The sequence below is a fragment of the Symsagittifera roscoffensis genome, chromosome 1 (assembly GCF_963678635.1).
Source record: "Symsagittifera roscoffensis chromosome 1, txSymRosc1.1, whole genome shotgun sequence".
Classification (NCBI taxonomy): domain Eukaryota; kingdom Metazoa; phylum Xenacoelomorpha; order Acoela; family Convolutidae; genus Symsagittifera; species Symsagittifera roscoffensis.
The window spans coordinates 85,695,361-85,712,621 of NC_087062.1; the positions used below are offsets into that span (position 1 = coordinate 85,695,361).

At 35.5% G+C, this 17,261-nt stretch overlaps 1 protein-coding gene across 1 annotated transcript in view; it reads left to right on the top strand.

The window, feature by feature from the left end:
• The first annotated feature begins 7,431 nt into the window (after window positions 1-7,431).
• The window catches only part of LOC134851454 (ras-related protein Rab-27A-like), a 31,138-nt gene continuing 21,308 nt past the window's right edge, over window positions 7,432-17,261 (top strand). Inside the window, exons 1-2 of the mRNA XM_063867559.1 lie at window positions 7,432-7,740; window positions 13,803-13,885. Of these exons, the coding sequence (XP_063723629.1) occupies window positions 7,516-7,740; window positions 13,803-13,885 (308 nt within the window). The 5' untranslated portion in view covers window positions 7,432-7,515. The remainder of the gene's footprint in view (window positions 7,741-13,802; window positions 13,886-17,261) is intronic.

A 17,261-nucleotide genomic window follows, 5' to 3' on the forward strand; every position in this document is an offset into this window, starting at 1 on the left:
CATAGACCTAGTGGCTCGAAGTATCTTGTGGGATCAAGCTCCGCGCCATACTTCAATAGCAAACACCCTACGCACATGTTGGTGTTAGATGCGATTACACAATAGGTGTTGATCGATCAACTCTTCTCAGTGCCTAAATGCGTGAGACTGGCCAGAACTCGGAGAGGTCGTACGATTTGTTAACGAAGTTCGTTAGGACTGTCTCGAAGAGATCTGAAGGCAAATTGCAAGACATAGTGGGTGAAAATTTCATGAAAATGATCGAAGGTAATGTGAGTGAGTTCCAGAAAAAGAACGAGAGTGGAACATTACCGACTGAGTTTTCCACGAAAAACGAAATATACGGAATGCAACAGATAAGGACAGAGGTGGAACCGTTGCTAGAACCTTCAGTGTATCGGACCTGGAGAAACATTCTGCTGACCCATGGGGAGTGTCCTTGTCACTGCCTGGCGCAGACGTTCTGGTAACCCAAACGAGAAACTTTGCTGTTAGAATGGGATGTGGAGGAATTGTTCTCCACAGGAATGCCCGACCAAACAAACCCAGCCTGTATCGATCCTGGTAGTAAGTGCTGTGTTCGCTGCGAGGTGCTTGGAAACCAACGCTGGAACAAGCGAACAGAAAATGACCATAGCTACACCTAAGCAGCTAAGAAACATGAAATTCAACAACAATTTTGATCTGTTCAAGACCACCTGCAAAGTCCTTAGGATATCCAAATCCATCGAAAGGATATGGGCAAGGCAGAGGTTAATGCTTTGGTTTTTTGCCGTCATGACGTTGTGGATGTATAAACACGCGAATCGTCAAATTTCCAGGAATACGGAGGCCTATCAATTCTTCCAGCTGAATATAGAACCGGGTGCCTAATAGAATGCATTCCTGACACATAGAAATGCCGTCACGACAGCTGTGAAACGGATGGCTGGTATGCCTTGTACGACTGAAGAGGAGAAAAAAGAGGACTTATAGGCTGACCTGGAGCAGAACGTAAGCCTGTCTTTGAACAACAGTTTTTGCCGGAACCGTGAGCAAAATGTGAATGTAGATCTCCTGCCCTGTTGCATGCAGAGATTGCTGGAACAAGAAAGTCGGGGCACGGCCAGCAATTTTGTTCATATGCTGCAGAAGATGTCGAAGAAGTCAGAAAATAGAAATTAAAAGCGGGACGAACTAGAACTGAGCAATGTCTGAGCAAGTGACAATAAGTTCAGATCGAAATGTTTGAACGTCTTAACGTGTAAAAACTCTGATCTGATTGTCAAATTAGCAGCTTAGAATTGCCCTTTGACTCCGCCTACGTTCAAAAATTTGTGAAAAACAGTTGCGTTTGCAGAAAAGCTATAATCGAAGATAGATGGTATTGGAGTGTAGGGAGATTCTGAGCGTTCGAATATGAATGCCCTTAAAATGCAAAGTCTCGCCTCCACTCACATTCCTTCTGTTCTAGAACCACGACACCTCCACATGACAGATCAGAAACGACCAGACGGGTAAACGCTCGTCCGATGGCCTGTTGGTAGGCAGCCCCTGCGTGATGTGACGGTAGTTGACTCCCTAACCCCTTATTGAAAAAGCGCAGGTTTCTAACCCTAGAGCGGCTGGGGACGAGGTGAAAGTTCGAAAATCTGACAAGTATAGAGTTTTAATTATTGATGGATAAATTTTTACACCAATAGATTTTGAAGGTCAGGTTGTTTTTTTTTGCATTAATTGCAAGTTGTTTTTTTTGCAGGTGTTAGATTACTCGATCTGGTTGGCTTCATTCTCAACCATCTGACTCTCTTTACTTGTATCCACATTATACTTTACTCTTCCATATCTAGAAAATTCCTAGGATTTTCACTGGTTAATTTGATGAAGGGACTCCTGACTGTAGCTTGGATTACTATGATACTTTCGACCTTCTGATTACGTCCAAAAAAAATTGATAATTTTTATTTTTGATTGAATTACGGAATAGATGAAAACTCATTAAAAAAACTAACGTACCCAGGTTCACAGCCGGCTAGATTATATGGTCTAGGTAAGTTCCTCACTAAAGGCAAATCTTCTCGACCCGGCGTTGCGGTGAATTCCCATAGGTTCCAATAGTCATAGGTTCCAAAGTAAAAAATCAGTCGCATAAGTTCCAAAATTTATCTTCTTGAATTCTGATTGGTTGAAATTTGAGCCAACGAATTTATGGATTGATTGTTTACTGTTCAACCAGCATAAACTTAAGCTGCAGAATAGTGACCGCCGCAGTCGCGCCAACGTGTTGCGAGCTTGCCACCAAAGGGTAGGACTCTATACGAAAGCCTTAAACCGAGACTCGGCTAATTTAAACCGAGACTCAAACCGAGACCTTAAACCGAGACTCGGCTAATTTAGTCTTTTGACCAATTGGAAAGATTTGGAACTTATGCGACTGCTCTTTTATTTTGGAACCTATGGGACTGATTTTTCATTTTGGAACCTATGAATACGCACCCGGCGTTGCATATGAAAATCGGAGTAAAAAAATCATATCCTATTACTAAAAAGTTCCGGCGTTGGCCTTGAAACTCCGCAAAAAAGATTAAAATGCTGAAGGTAGCAGAAGTGTAAGCTGACGAAGTCTTTTTTGCAATGCGTTTAAAAACCATCATGTCAGTCGGGAAGATATTAGCTGAAAATGCAACGCCCACTAGTTCGAAGAGACCCCGACGCTTTTGGAACTAGCAGTAACCAATCGGCGTGAACCAATCGACGAAGTAACCAATTTCTCTGTGAACCAGACTTGTACATTCAAAGAGATGATGTTGCGATGCGAGCTTTTTTAAGATAACACACTTAGAAATAATGGTCGAGGTAGAAAAAGTTTGGTTTAGGCTTAGACTTGATTTAAATGATAACAATCAGTCCATCTAGGGAAAAATAACCCCCTCCCCCTTGGCGTCTGCGGTAAGAAAAGAAACAGTATACTCCATCAGATGCGATTTTTGAGGTTTTTTATACTTGAGGTCGATGCTTTCATGGCAACTGCTCAGAATTGACTAGTGCTGACTTGAGAAAGAGATGCAACTCCTCCAATTGCTATTGCGGTACTGCCTCAAAGAATGACGGCAAGACAAAATTCGCTGTTTTTGGAAGGTTCATTGGTGATATTCTGAGAAAGGGAAAGGCTGATGAAAGTAAGAAGTTATTGCACCAAAGCATTTTACTGCATCAGAATTTTACTGCATCAGAACAAAAATAAGCTTCGCGCTCCTGAGGAGCTCTATACTTTGTATAAGGGGGTGCAGATCGCTACGCAAAGTTCAATATATCGACAACTCCATAAGCGCTATTGTAGAGGAAGGACGGCTAAGATAAATTAACATTATGACGATGCATTTAATGCTGATTTATGACTTCATTGCTGATATAGATGCATTTTTATATCGCTGGTATGGCCCTATCCAGCTTGTGCACTTACCGTAACTAAACGGAAGGGCCCCTTTTGTAATTTAGTTTTTTTTTATCAGAATTGAAACTCATCAACGAAAGACTTAAAAGAAATGCTAATCTTTTTCCGCGATACAAAAGTTCCTGGTACCAGAAACTTATTGATGCGAGACTGATTATTAATTTCAGTTCCCTTGCTTCAACATTGTACAAAAGGAACATTATTGAGGAGTGAGATTTTAAATATGTTAATTCAAACGTTTTCGTGCATTTTGTGCATAAGCAGGATTCTGTATTTTGAAAACTGATCAAAGAAAATCTAAGTTTTTTGGCCAAACAGTGAGCCAATTGTAATTACATAATGAATTAAGGAACTTTTTCCTTAAGTTTCCGTTCTAATTTTTTTCTGATCTCTGTCAAGCCTGACATGTCATGATAAGAGTTTTAAATGTTAATTTAATCGTTTTCACACATTTTTTGCATCATATTTAAATATTTTCTCAAAATACACATAATTATTGAAGATCTATTATTCGCAAAACATGTCGAAAAGATAATATTTAAAAGTTTTGAACCAATCAAATCATGCTATTTTAGTTTCAGAATAAATTACCAATTCTTTGATAACATGTCATTTTTTTCGTTTTTTTTTCATGTTCATACATGGAATACAATTTAACTCTAAGTGCCTGGCTCGTGAAGTCTGGCGCGTTTGATTTTGGACATTTAGCTCCAAATATACTATGAACGTAGAATTATTAGCTATGGTTTTTGCCTGTTTGATCTGTAATATTTGGCTTTAGCTCAGAAGGAACATTGCACAGATTTTTCAAGTGCACGTCCAACTAAGAAAAGTTCCACGTAAGTAGGAGAGGAAACAAGTGAAAATTGTGAAAACAACTGATACTCGCCGCAGCTCTACAAGCTGATTATGAGGAAAACGATAGGCAAAATCCTCACTGAAAAACAAGCCTGTCATTCAAGGCCCCAGGTCGAGAACCATTTTGGTGGTTAAGTATTAATGAAAAATAATTCAATAATTCGCGAAGAAATTTAAACGATGCACAAACGTGATTTTCAATATATTGAAAATTGCTCTTCCTTCTCTGAAGCCTTGTGCAATATTAAATCAACTGTTTATTTCTAAAGTGGATTTTTTAGTTTAGTTTGTAATTTATCATTTACTACCTTGTTGGCGTTTAAGATAACGTTATCTCTTTGTTTATGAATTTCGAATCTCCATCCACTGAAAAGTGCTTATTCCTGAATACGACTGAAGAAACTTTGTTTTAGACGTACTTCTGGTTTTAAGATATCCTGATAATTGTCTTCATGATCGAAAACTCTACATTTTAATTCAATATTTTCCAATTTTGGATCTGTCAGGTGATTAACAAATTTACCGATTGATCCAGTTTCTGATATTGAGTTGTTTTAATGAAACGTGTGTCTCGCATAATATTCTTGTGAATCAAAGGTCAAATATTTTATTAAATGTTGGCTATGTTGTTTCGTTTTTTCTTTAATGTATATCTATGATACAAATAAATTATGTGTGAATTATGTGTAAAAATTGAGTTATTTTCAGATAAGTATTTTACGGTCAGCTTATTTTTTCTTCATTCATGATCTGAGTTGGTATCGATGTCTAATCACAGCTCACATGGTTCTTCGGGCGAAGGAGCTATAGAAAACGGAGGAGTAGCTGGCTCGACCGGCTATTCTGGAGAAGAGACCCCGACGCTTTTGGAACTAGCAGTAACCAATCGGCGTGAACCAATCGACGAAGTAACCAATTTCTCTGTGAACCAGAATTGTACATTCAAAGAGATGATGTTGCGATGCGAGCTTTTTTAAGATAACACACTTAGAAATAATGGTCGAGGTAGAAAAAGTTTGGTTTAGGCTTAGACTTGATTTAAATGATAACAATCAGTCCATCTAGGGAAAAATAACCCCCTCCCCCTTGGCGTCTGCGGTAAGAAAAGAAACAGTATACTCCATCAGATGCGATTTTTGAGGTTTTTTATACTTGAGGTCGATGCTTTCATGGCAACTGCTCAGAATTGACTAGTGCTGACTTGAGAAAGAGATGCAACTCCTCCAATTGCTATTGCGGTACTGCCTCAAAGAATGACGGCAAGACAAAATTCGCTGTTTTTGGAAGGTTCATTGGTGATATTCTGAGAAAGGGAAAGGCTGATGAAAGTAAGAAGTTATTGCACCAAAGCATTTTACTGCATCAGAATTTTACTGCATCAGAACAAAAATAAGCTTCGCGCTCCTGAGGAGCTCTATACTTTGTATAAGGGGGTGCAGATCGCTACGCAAAGTTCAATATATCGACAACTCCATAAGCGCTATTGTAGAGGAAGGACGGCTAAGATAAATTAACATTATGACGATGCATTTAATGCTGATTTATGACTTCATTGCTGATATAGATGCATTTTTATATCGCTGGTATGGCCCTATCCAGCTTGTGCACTTACCGTAACTAAACGGAAGGGCCCCTTTTGTAATTTAGTTTTTTTTTATCAGAATTGAAACTCATCAACGAAAGACTTAAAAGAAATGCTAATCTTTTTCCGCGATACAAAAGTTCCTGGTACCAGAAACTTATTGATGCGAGACTGATTATTAATTTCAGTTCCCTTGCTTCAACATTGTACAAAAGGAACATTATTGAGGAGTGAGATTTTAAATATGTTAATTCAAACGTTTTCGTGCATTTTGTGCATAAGCAGGATTCTGTATTTTGAAAACTGATCAAAGAAAATCTAAGTTTTTTGGCCAAACAGTGAGCCAATTGTAATTACATAATGAATTAAGGAACTTTTTCCTTAAGTTTCCGTTCTAATTTTTTTCTGATCTCTGTCAAGCCTGACATGTCATGATAAGAGTTTTAAATGTTAATTTAATCGTTTTCACACATTTTTTGCATCATATTTAAATATTTTCTCAAAATACACATAATTATTGAAGATCTATTATTCGCAAAACATGTCGAAAAGATAATATTTAAAAGTTTTGAACCAATCAAATCATGCTATTTTAGTTTCAGAATAAATTACCAATTCTTTGATAACATGTCATTTTTTTCGTTTTTTTTCATGTTCATACATGGAATACAATTTAACTCTAAGTGCCTGGCTCGTGAAGTCTGGCGCGTTTGATTTTGGACATTTAGCTCCAAATATACTATGAACGTAGAATTATTAGCTATGGTTTTTGCCTGTTTGATCTGTAATATTTGGCTTTAGCTCAGAAGGAACATTGCACAGATTTTTCAAGTGCACGTCCAACTAAGAAAAGTTCCACGTAAGTAGGAGAGGAAACAAGTGAAAATTGTGAAAACAACTGATACTCGCCGCAGCTCTACAAGCTGATTATGAGGAAAACGATAGGCAAAATCCTCACTGAAAAACAAGCCTGTCATTCAAGGCCCCAGGTCGAGAACCATTTTGGTGGTTTAGTATTAATGAAAAATAATTCAATAATTCGCGAAGAAATTTAAACGATGCACAAACGTGATTTTCAATATATTGAAAATTGCTCTTCCTTCTCTGAAGCCTTGTGCAATATTAAATCAACTGTTTATTTCTAAAGTGGATTTTTTAGTTTAGTTTGTAATTTATCATTTACTACCTTGTTGGCGTTTAAGATAACGTTATCTCTTTGTTTATGAATTTCGAATCTCCATCCACTGAAAAGTGCTTATTCCTGAATATGACTGAAGAAACTTTGTTTTAGACGTACTTCTGGTTTTAAGATATCCTGATAATTGTCTTCATGATCGAAAACTCTACATTTTAATTCAATATTTTCCAATTTTGGATCTGTCAGGTGATTAACAAATTTACCGATTGATCCAGTTTCTGATATTGAGTTGTTTTAATGAAACGTGTGTCTCGCATAATATTCTTGTGAATCAAAGGTCAAATATTTTATTAAATGTTGGCTATGTTGTTTCGTTTTTTCTTTAATGTATATCTATGATACAAATAAATTATGTGTGAATTATGTGTAAAAATTGAGTTATTTTCAGATAAGTATTTTACGGTCAGCTTATTTTTTCTTCATTCATGATCTGAGTTGGTATCGATGTCTAATCACAGCTCACATGGTTCTTCGGGCGAAGGAGCTATAGAAAACGGAGGAGTAGCTGGCTCGACCGGCTATTCTGGAGACTATGATTTTCTCATCAAATTCCTGGCATTAGGAGACAGTGGTGTCGGCAAAACCTGCTTTTTGTATCAATACACAGACAAACAGTTTAGCTCCAAATTCATTTCAACCGTTGGAATAGACTTCAGGGAACGCAGAATTGTTAGTAGAGTTTCCGCTTACAACAGAAATGCCCGCTCGTCTATGAAGTTGATAGCATATACTTAATCGAACCTAACAGACTGATTAGGTAAAACATTTCAAGCATGCTTATTGAACCACTATTTGATATTGGTTGTCTTTTTAAAACATTTTTTGGTCTAATTGAAGGTGTAACTATCAATAAGTGTAGTTCGATTTGCATGCTCCGCCGAATCAGTAATATGTAATTATTCTGATGCCTGCTTCATACACGTAAAGCAGCCAGAAGACAAAGAGTCTCGAAACTGACAAAAGTGAAATAGTTTTCACGGCAAACTTCTAGCAAAACGTAATATAAAAGATTTAGACTCCTTCTGTGTTCGGAAAGTTTCGGCATAGATCTCTATCTTTTTGTTTTGGATTATATTTCTGATGAGAGATCATCATTGTCGTGCTTTAATTAATTTTCTATTAATTGATTTTTCCGAATCGCGTCATATTCTACTATGAAGAACATTCGTTTTTTAAGAGTAATGAACGTAGTGGTCTTGCTGATTTTTTTTTCAGGAAAAAGTCTTAATATTTGTTCACGTTCACGTTTTTTCGCTGCTTGACTTGTGATTACTTTTTAAGTTCAGTGCTTTTTCATTGTTAAAAGGAAGGCAAATCCACTATCGAACAGCAAAAATGTCAAGGTCACGAAAAACCTGATCAACTTCTAATTTTGAAAATGGAAATTAATTATCAGATATCCCAGTGAAATAAAAGTTTTGCCTATTGATCCAGTTTTCTCAAATTTGGTTAATTTTAACAAAAAAGTGTCGAGCATAAATTGTTCTACAAATTCAAAGAGCTTTAAGGCCATTTATTTTTTTCTTCGAATTTCGAAAGTTGAAGATTTTTGAAAAAAAAACAGCATTATTTGTTTGTTTCATTGCGTTCATTACTCATTTCCAACTGTCAGTTGGCTATGTTTACCGATTTCTTTAGAAAGTGGACACGTTTCAATTGTGTGTAAGCATTTCAACGACAGAATCAATTTCTAAATCCATGTTTTACCTGAACGAAGACAGCTTTTTAGATAGCTGCAAAAAGTTCAGATTGACAAAATTAATTAACGAGAGCTGGTTTTTCGTTTTAAATGAGTCTTGCATGCAATTTCGATGTTTCAGAATTATAAACGTTGCCTGAAAAAGTAGCGTTTGCCTGCAAAATGTTCCCAAATAGGTTGATTGCTCTTTTAAATTAATTTTCCGGTCCGATTTTTTTCCTACTTATTATTGTCACGTTTTTAGCATAAAGTCTCACTATTTGTTTGCGCTCAGATTTTTTCACTTATTGACTTGTGAAATTTTTAACTTTCAATTTCCGTTGCAAAGATTAGTTACTTAGATTAGTTAATTATGTTCTCAGTTATAGAGCTGCTTTTTGTTGTATAATCGGTAGTTTTTGCGAAGCTTGGCCTCTGTGTGTACTCTTGCGATTGCGTGTGTGCAATTGGGTACCAGAATTTTTCCCGTTAATGTTTTTCCAATATATTTGTGGTCCAAGTTTAAAACTAAATTTTTTTAGTTTTTCTTCATTTCGACTTGATGTTGTTATTTTCCCGCGAGCTAGGCGCGAATTACAGGAACTTCAGTACTTCGGCCTGCCGGAGCCACAGGTCTGTTTTCCGACTTGTCGCTTTGGGTTTAATTTTAGGCGGCCTAGTTTCCGACTATTTTTTGCATGTCATTCACTTTAAAGTTTAATGCTGTTCATAGGTTATTTTTTTGGCTTATGTGGTATCTTTTTTTAGAACATTCTACTGATTCCCTTAATAAATTGCGCAGCATTTCATTAAATAATTTGTCGGCGTTTCCCAGCGGATTAAAAACTATACATTTTGGTTCAGTTTTCTCAAATTGCGTTAATTCTATCAAAAATATATCTATAATAATTTGGTCGTGAAATTCTAAGCGCTTTAAAACCATATAATGCTTACTTTGAAATTCGTTTTGTTTTGTAAAAAAAAATTGTGCGTTTTTTTCTCTGTTTTCTTGTGTCGATCGGCAATTTTTCAACTGTCTGTTGGCTATGTTTAATTTTAAAGTTTCAGTTTCAACGCTGAAAGTTGCGCATCATTTCTTCCTTAAATCTGTCTAACAGCGAGAAATTACCTATGTATCGGGACTGAGTTTAGGATTTGATCAAGGGTAGGGGGTGGATTTTCAAAATTTTAAGTAATCTAATTTTTTTAGGTCAACATATTGATTTTCCGAGCTCTTTAAAATCACAATGAAGACCTTTTTGGATCAATTGTTCTGCGCCGCACGCAGACGAGTTTTTGAAAAGAAGACCAAAAGACGTTTTTAAGCACTTTTTATGAGGTTTTTTATTGGCCAGAAAATTGTTTTTTTTTGGAGCACGCTCCCCCTCAAAACTAGTATTATTGGCGTCTGTAGAACAAATTTAATCTTTGTGTGTTCAGGGGTCGAACCCTGAAGAAGGTCGTCCCCCTTCCTTAAATCCGCTACTTCAATCGTTTTGAAGGGTATGCTATCATTTTGAAGCCATTTAAGTCAGGATTTGGATTCCAAAAACAATGTTTGAAAATAGATCTTTTGCTTTTTAGATAGATGCATCTAGGCGAGTGATTGACGAAATTTCAAGTGGATGATTTTTTGTTCATGTGGCACTTGCAAGTCCATGCGTCCTGGTTATTTCGCAACCAGCAAATAATTGCAAGACGTGTATCGCGTCCCCAACTTAAGATTTGAAAAAAGTCCGGAAAGAGAAGATTATAAAATGATTCATCAAATCAAATGATTAATTTCAAAAATTGTCTAAGGATGTGTGCTTGGAACATTAGCTATGTACTGCTGCTTGCAAAGTTACAGCTGCAAAGCTTAAGGCAGAATACTGTCAAGCTAATCTCAATCTCGTAATTCAGTATTTTTTGGAATTTATTCCTCGTTTTGAACTTCCTTTGTTCATTTTGTTGGTTCATTTTATTTTTCTATATCGCTCATCGAAGCGAGCACTTATTAATTGTTTTATTGAGTAACAAAATTTAAGCAAAATCTTAATTTCAAGAATAAATTTTTTACTTCAATGGAAAGTGCTTATGCTTTTCCGATCAGAAATCGAATTGTTTGTTGTTGCGTGCAATTTTTAATCACCATGGAATTTTACTGTTTTAATCAAATGGCTCGTTTTCGTGAAAACTGTTTGAAAAAAAATGTCTGTATGTAGTTTTTTAAATCGTGGAATTAGCCTCTGGTGTGATAAAGCTATTGGGGTTCTTCTGTAGTTTTTAAACTGACATCTGTCTTTCTCTCGGTTAATTAGAATCGAGTCTGTCTTTTTTCCCTAAGTCAAGACCTTTTCTCTGTATGTTATTTTTGGCAGAGTCTGACTTTATTAGAAACGGATGTGAATAAGACAAGTGATCGTGTTAGACAATTGATTATACATCAGCTTTTTTGCAGCTAACTGTTTCGTTTTCGGATACTGTCAACTAGATTTTAAGTAAAGTTCAGCTTTTTGTTCTTTCCAACAGTTTTTCCTCCATTTTTCCTTGGTATGTTTGAGCAATATGTGCTTGATGATGTGCGCTCTATTCCTTAAACATTGATATTTCAAACTGTTTCCTCCAGTTGTGAGCAGAGCAACGAGGATGTAATGTGTCTGGAAGCGCAAATGCTTTTGTAGCTGCTTAAAAAACATGCCCATTGATTTCCAACTAAATGCCTTGTGGCTTCCCTTTGGTCCTGTCAGTATCATGAAAAGCGGGTTATATTCAGCCGGGCGGATTACAAACCGGCTTACATATTAGGCAGTTACCACATATATTCCAGTCAAATAATTTAAGCATTTCAGTACTAGTTATCTTGCGCTTTTTTAGCAATTACGTAGAAAGAATAGCACTGCTAACTAAATGTCACAATTTTTGACTGGCTTGAATAAGACACTCGTTTTTTTAAAATCCACTTGTACTTTGATTAGTTTTTGCATGGGGCTTGGAAATGCATAGGAAAACATGCATTCCAACCTAAATAACCCGTCTTGATGGCTAATCGCTTGAGTGGAAAGTTTTAATAAATCAGAATCGTCTAAAACCGTAACGAAATCCTAATCTCTGAAGATATTTTGCCAGAAATAGAAAACAAAAATTAACGGACTGATTTATTATTTCATTTATCAGCGTTTTTCATAGTCGACTAATTATGATTTTGGTATCCTGGGATTTTATTAACTATGGATTACTTGAAATAGCTCACCTTGCGAATTTTACCGTAAGCGCAGGAAAACTTATTTATTTTGTCATCATAAGGTAGAATGACTACTAGGGCAACATTTGTACGAAAGTAGCCTTCGAATGTTCTTCAAAAACATTCGAACGTTCGTTCTTTTATTGCCTTGAGAAAAAATTCAAGATTCAAACTTACATGAAAATAATTCTTTTTTCATGCAGAAAACTTAGGTTACCATGTGTCCAGCTGTGCGGAAAACACGTGCCGACGGATTAAAGCAGCTTCAATTTAATACTAGATTTGTTGTCTGGTCGCTCGCTAAGCAAGTCAAATAGTGAGAAAACCTCAAAAACACGCAGATCAAATAGTATAAAATATTCGCGGCAGCCTTCGAAGATTTTTCTACAAACGGATGTTTGAAAATTCGGTTGCACCACCACTAATTCCGACCACATAACATAGATAATTAGATAATTTGCATCAGGGTTTTATGCGAATCTTCCTTTCATTATTTAAGTTTTGATGAACGAATTGATTTATCATTTATTTTGGTCGTCATGATCTTTTTCAGGAATTTGGTTTTTCTCGGTTTGACGTTCAATTTCTTTTTCAGACTCAATTCAAATTCATTTGTTAGATGGAAGGCAAATTCTGCAGCAAAGAAAATGGCAAATAGTGAGAAGAAAGCCTGAATGGCTATTAGTTTCGAAAATGGACTTAAGTTTGCAAAGGAAAAAAATCAATTTTTGACCCAATTTTCTCTAATTGGGTTTCTTCTATGGCAAAAATGTCAATAATAAAAGATTTTTGACATTCATCAAAGAGCTTTCATTGATATAACTTTCTTCTGGAAGTTAAAATATGTTCAAAAACAGTCCATAATTTTTTTTTCAGTTTCCTTGAGTTGAATGACGTACATCTAACTGTGTTTTGGGTGCAAAATTGCTGTCTAATCTTAACAAAATTAAGAGTGCGGGCCAATTAGCATACTATTCCATCACCAGTGTTTCAAATCAAAAATGTGTCGCATAGCATGCTTTAATGTACTTAAAGAGAGGGTCTCTTAGCATACTCTTTTTTTTCTAAGTGTTAGAAAATGCCGACTAGCATCTTGAACAAGTGAAAAAGTTCCCAATTGCGTTTCAAATGGTAGGGCGACAATTCGTAAAAGGGACAGTTGGTAACAGGCGACAATTCGTAACAAGCGACAATTCGTAACAAGCGACCATTCGTAACAAGGCATTGGCAAGTAGAATAAGCTTGCTCCGCTGCGCTTACATCCGGCACGAGAGGCATATTGCGCGTAAGTTAGTGTTCCACGCTTAATCTATTGCTACGAGTTGTCGCTTGTTACGAATTGTCGCCTGTTACGAATTGTCGCTTGATACGAGTTTTCGCCTCACGGTTTCAGGCTACATTCTACATACAAATATATTTTTGGTTACGTATTATGGAGATGCCACCCGACTTGCTGATGTCTTTTTGGTATTCTCCCAAGCCGAACTAAATTGTAAACTGAGACAACTTGTCAGATGAATTACGTTTTCGGATAATAAAAACTCATTGAAAGATAAAAGTAGATGAAGTATTTTAAACTGATTCATTCTAAAATCGAATAGGAGTTTGCTAATTGATACATAGCTGAGAGAAATTCAGAGTATATTAAGTGACATGGCATCGAAAGTAAGACTAAAAAACAGCAAAGTGGTCTCCTTGCCATAGCGGGCGAAGGTCTCGATATGGAACGCTTTCACGACATGTGAAGAAATATTTAATCCGACCAATAAAAATGGAGAGGAATTTTTTATTAGGGTGTGTTTTAGTTTTTTTGATTTTTTTTTGTTTCAGACGTTCAAACCTACAGACCAGCCCCCTAGTGTGAAGCCCTACAGAATACATCTGCAGTTGTGGGACACAGCCGGACAGGAAAGGTCAGTAACACTCCAAATTCATCATTTGTTGAGTTTTATGACTTATTTCTTTCTAAGTTATTAAAAGGAAGTTATCACTTTTAAGTTGTCACTTAATTAAAAGGAAGGCCAACGCTTTTTCTTCGCTTTTGAGATTTGTGAATACTCGATTCTGATTGGCTGAAATAACTGAAAATTAAATTATAGCATTCGGTCCGTCCACTATGAGGGACGCCATCCTCTCGGTCAGTTTAAGTGTGAAGGTCACGAAACACATGAATGACTTCTAGTTTTGAAACTGGACTTAAATTTTCCAAATTTCCCGCGGAATAAAAAAATTTCCTATTGATACAATTTTCTCTAAATGGGATATGTTTAAGAAAAAAGTGACATTCATAATCAATTCTTGAAATTCAGTGATATATATATATTTTTTTTTCTTTGATATTCGGAAAAAAGTGTGTGCCTTTGCGTTCTTTTATACTGTTGGCCGCTCTTCGTTTCTTCATTCTTTTAACGTTTTCGAAAATTAAAAAAAAAATTGTTGAAATAAAATTTATGTTATTCAATGTTTCCTTTAATAATTCCATGTTTCAAATTCAAATTGAAGATATATATCTTGCCAGATTAATGCAAGAGCCCAACGTTGGAATTAAATTTAGAGTCCAACAAAAAACGGTTGACAAAAAGTAATTAGTCCGAAATTATAATGAAATTATAATAAAATTCTGATAAGAGTCCGAAATTATAAGTCCGAAATTATAATGAAATTCTGATAAGAGAAGTTTATTTGCACTATCATTCGTTAATTATTGTTCCGACCGTTTAAAAATGGGGAGGAACTTTATATTCGAGTGTGTTTAAGTTTTTTTGTTTTCCATGCAAAATCAGTTACCACAAATAATTATCGGAATGGGTCGAGTGATATATCATATGAAAGCCCTCTCAATCGTGATTCGAACGACAATAAAAGTTTTGAGTTTTTTTTTCAGTGTTGAGATAAACCGGTTTGAAATAAATATTTTTGCTCTTATTTCGAACTACTATGGTGTGAGCGTTTAGGCTTACAATAGCTTATGTAAGCTTTCTTTAAGACGTGAAAACTTAGTTTTACTCAAATAAAAGTTTTTTAGTGCCATTTTGTAAAGAAAGATTGGAATTTTTAATTCCAAAATAATCTTTTATTACACCATGCAGAAAAAAACGACACTATTTTTTTGTTATTTTCTATGACTGTGGTCGAAACATTCTGCTACGTGCACTGTAACCGTCTATCCTTGTTTTTTATGTCCTGTTTCGGACCGAGTTTCCCCCCGAAAGCATTTTGGGGGGCGGGGGTTTTCAACTTCGTTCTTTGTTGGAGGTGTAGAGGATCAGAATCGCGTATTTTACGCATAGCATTAAGCAATTTGGATACGAAATTAATATTATGGTGAGGATGTTGTGTTGATTCCGTTTCAAATACCCCCAAAAATTGGTTTGCAGGCTAAGTTGAGATGCAAATCTTGTTGTTACAAAAGAAAACTTAATAGATTGAATATTGAAATTTTTCCGAATTACCAATTGTTTTGACTTGAATTCATGCTTTAGCGGAAAACAAAGGTGGCGATGTATTAGTCGAATTGAAAAGTATTGCAAATACGGTCAAAAATTGGGAACAATAATTGTTGAAAGTAAGATATATTATTTAACTAAGTATACTTTAAAAGCAATGTACACAAAAGCTTCGCCTGTTGTCCTGACTTTTTATTTGATTCAATTTGCACCCTTTTATTCTAGAGAGTGGTATAATTTGTTGTTTATTTCTCGATCATTTCAGCATGGCTTGTGTCTCTCTACGTTGGTTGGTTGCATGCTTTAAATTGACGTCATTTGATGCCGCCTAGTGGCAATGAATAACTATAGTGAGTACATTCTAATGTTGATGCGAACAATGAACCGAGAAATTGGAAAATGAAATTGCTCAACAATTTTTTTTGTTTCTATAGACTTCGAAAATTGGGTGGAAAGACATTTTTTCCTGATGATCAAACATGGCTTGTATTGAAAACATGCCTTAAATTAACGCAGTTAAATTAACAACAGACGATGAGTTTCTTTTTTTTTCAAATTGCTTGATTGAAGTAATCAATGCTTTGTTTTTGTTAAAGAAAAACACTTGGTACTTACTCTGACCAATTGACGAAGTGAAAGGAAGAGTCTAAGGCATGGTGTGCATTTTTTTTGGCGGACAGTTAAAATCATCCCATGCACAAATGCAAGGTAAACTCAATTTTCAGCGGTTTTTAAGTTCTTCAAAGAAAGCACAGTCAAAGTCAAGTGCAGTATCATATTATAACCCTTTTACTCCGTAATTTGATTGCAAAAATGGTCGAATAGCTGTCTTAGTGTCGAGGAAAATTAGTCTGATTTTTGTTTTGTTTTTCTGGCTTATGATTTCAAGACTGAATTTCTTATCTAATTCTTCAATTTAATTTTGAAATTTTAGCTATTTCAACTGGTTCTTATGACTCTTTGCCCAAATCAATCTCTCACTTAGTAATAAACAACAAAAAATTCAAGAAAAGTCTCAAAAGGTTTACACCCATTTTCAAGTACCTCAATGATAGCACAGTCAATATTTATGGTTCCTTAAAAGACTTGTGTGACGAAACATTGTGTTATTTGTAGAGCAACTTGATATGCTTCTTGTTCCGACCATTTAAAATTGGGCTGGAAATTTGAATTCGGGTTTGTTTTAGTTTTTTTTTCACGCAAAATCAAGTACCACAAATAATCATCGGAATGGGTCTAGTGATATATCATATTAAAGCCCTTGCAATAGTAATTCGAACGACTAAAAAATTTTAAGCGGGCTTAAATATATTTTTTTGATACTTTTTTTTGTTTTTAGTCAATTTTTTTGATATTTTGTTTTTAGTCATTTTTCTACAATTTTTGCCTATTTTACTATGACTCTCGAATATTTCTAAGTTCCAGTTTTTCGTTCAGATCCCTTTATCACACCACGCAGAAAAAAAAACGATACTGGTTTGAAAAAATTTTTAGTTTTCTTACTATGGTCGGAACATTCTGTGCTACTTGCACAGTAACATGCTATCCTTGTTTTCTCATATGAATAGTAGCAGCTCGATAAAGACTGAGTTGAATTCTTTTAAGCTACAACTTTAAATTTTTAATTTTGAATTCTTGTTAAATAATTTCCATGTGCTTTGGGAACAGTTTCTCAAAAAATCTTTCGGTAAAAGATCAAAATAAAAAAATGAACAGCTAAAAAAGCAATTAAATGTGATTTTTTTGGATAATGAAGTTTTTTCGGCGGCTGTTTCAGCATGCAAAGTTGGGCAGTTTTCCTTCCAAAGAAGTCCATTGTGTGATGGTCTGAAATAAACTTTTT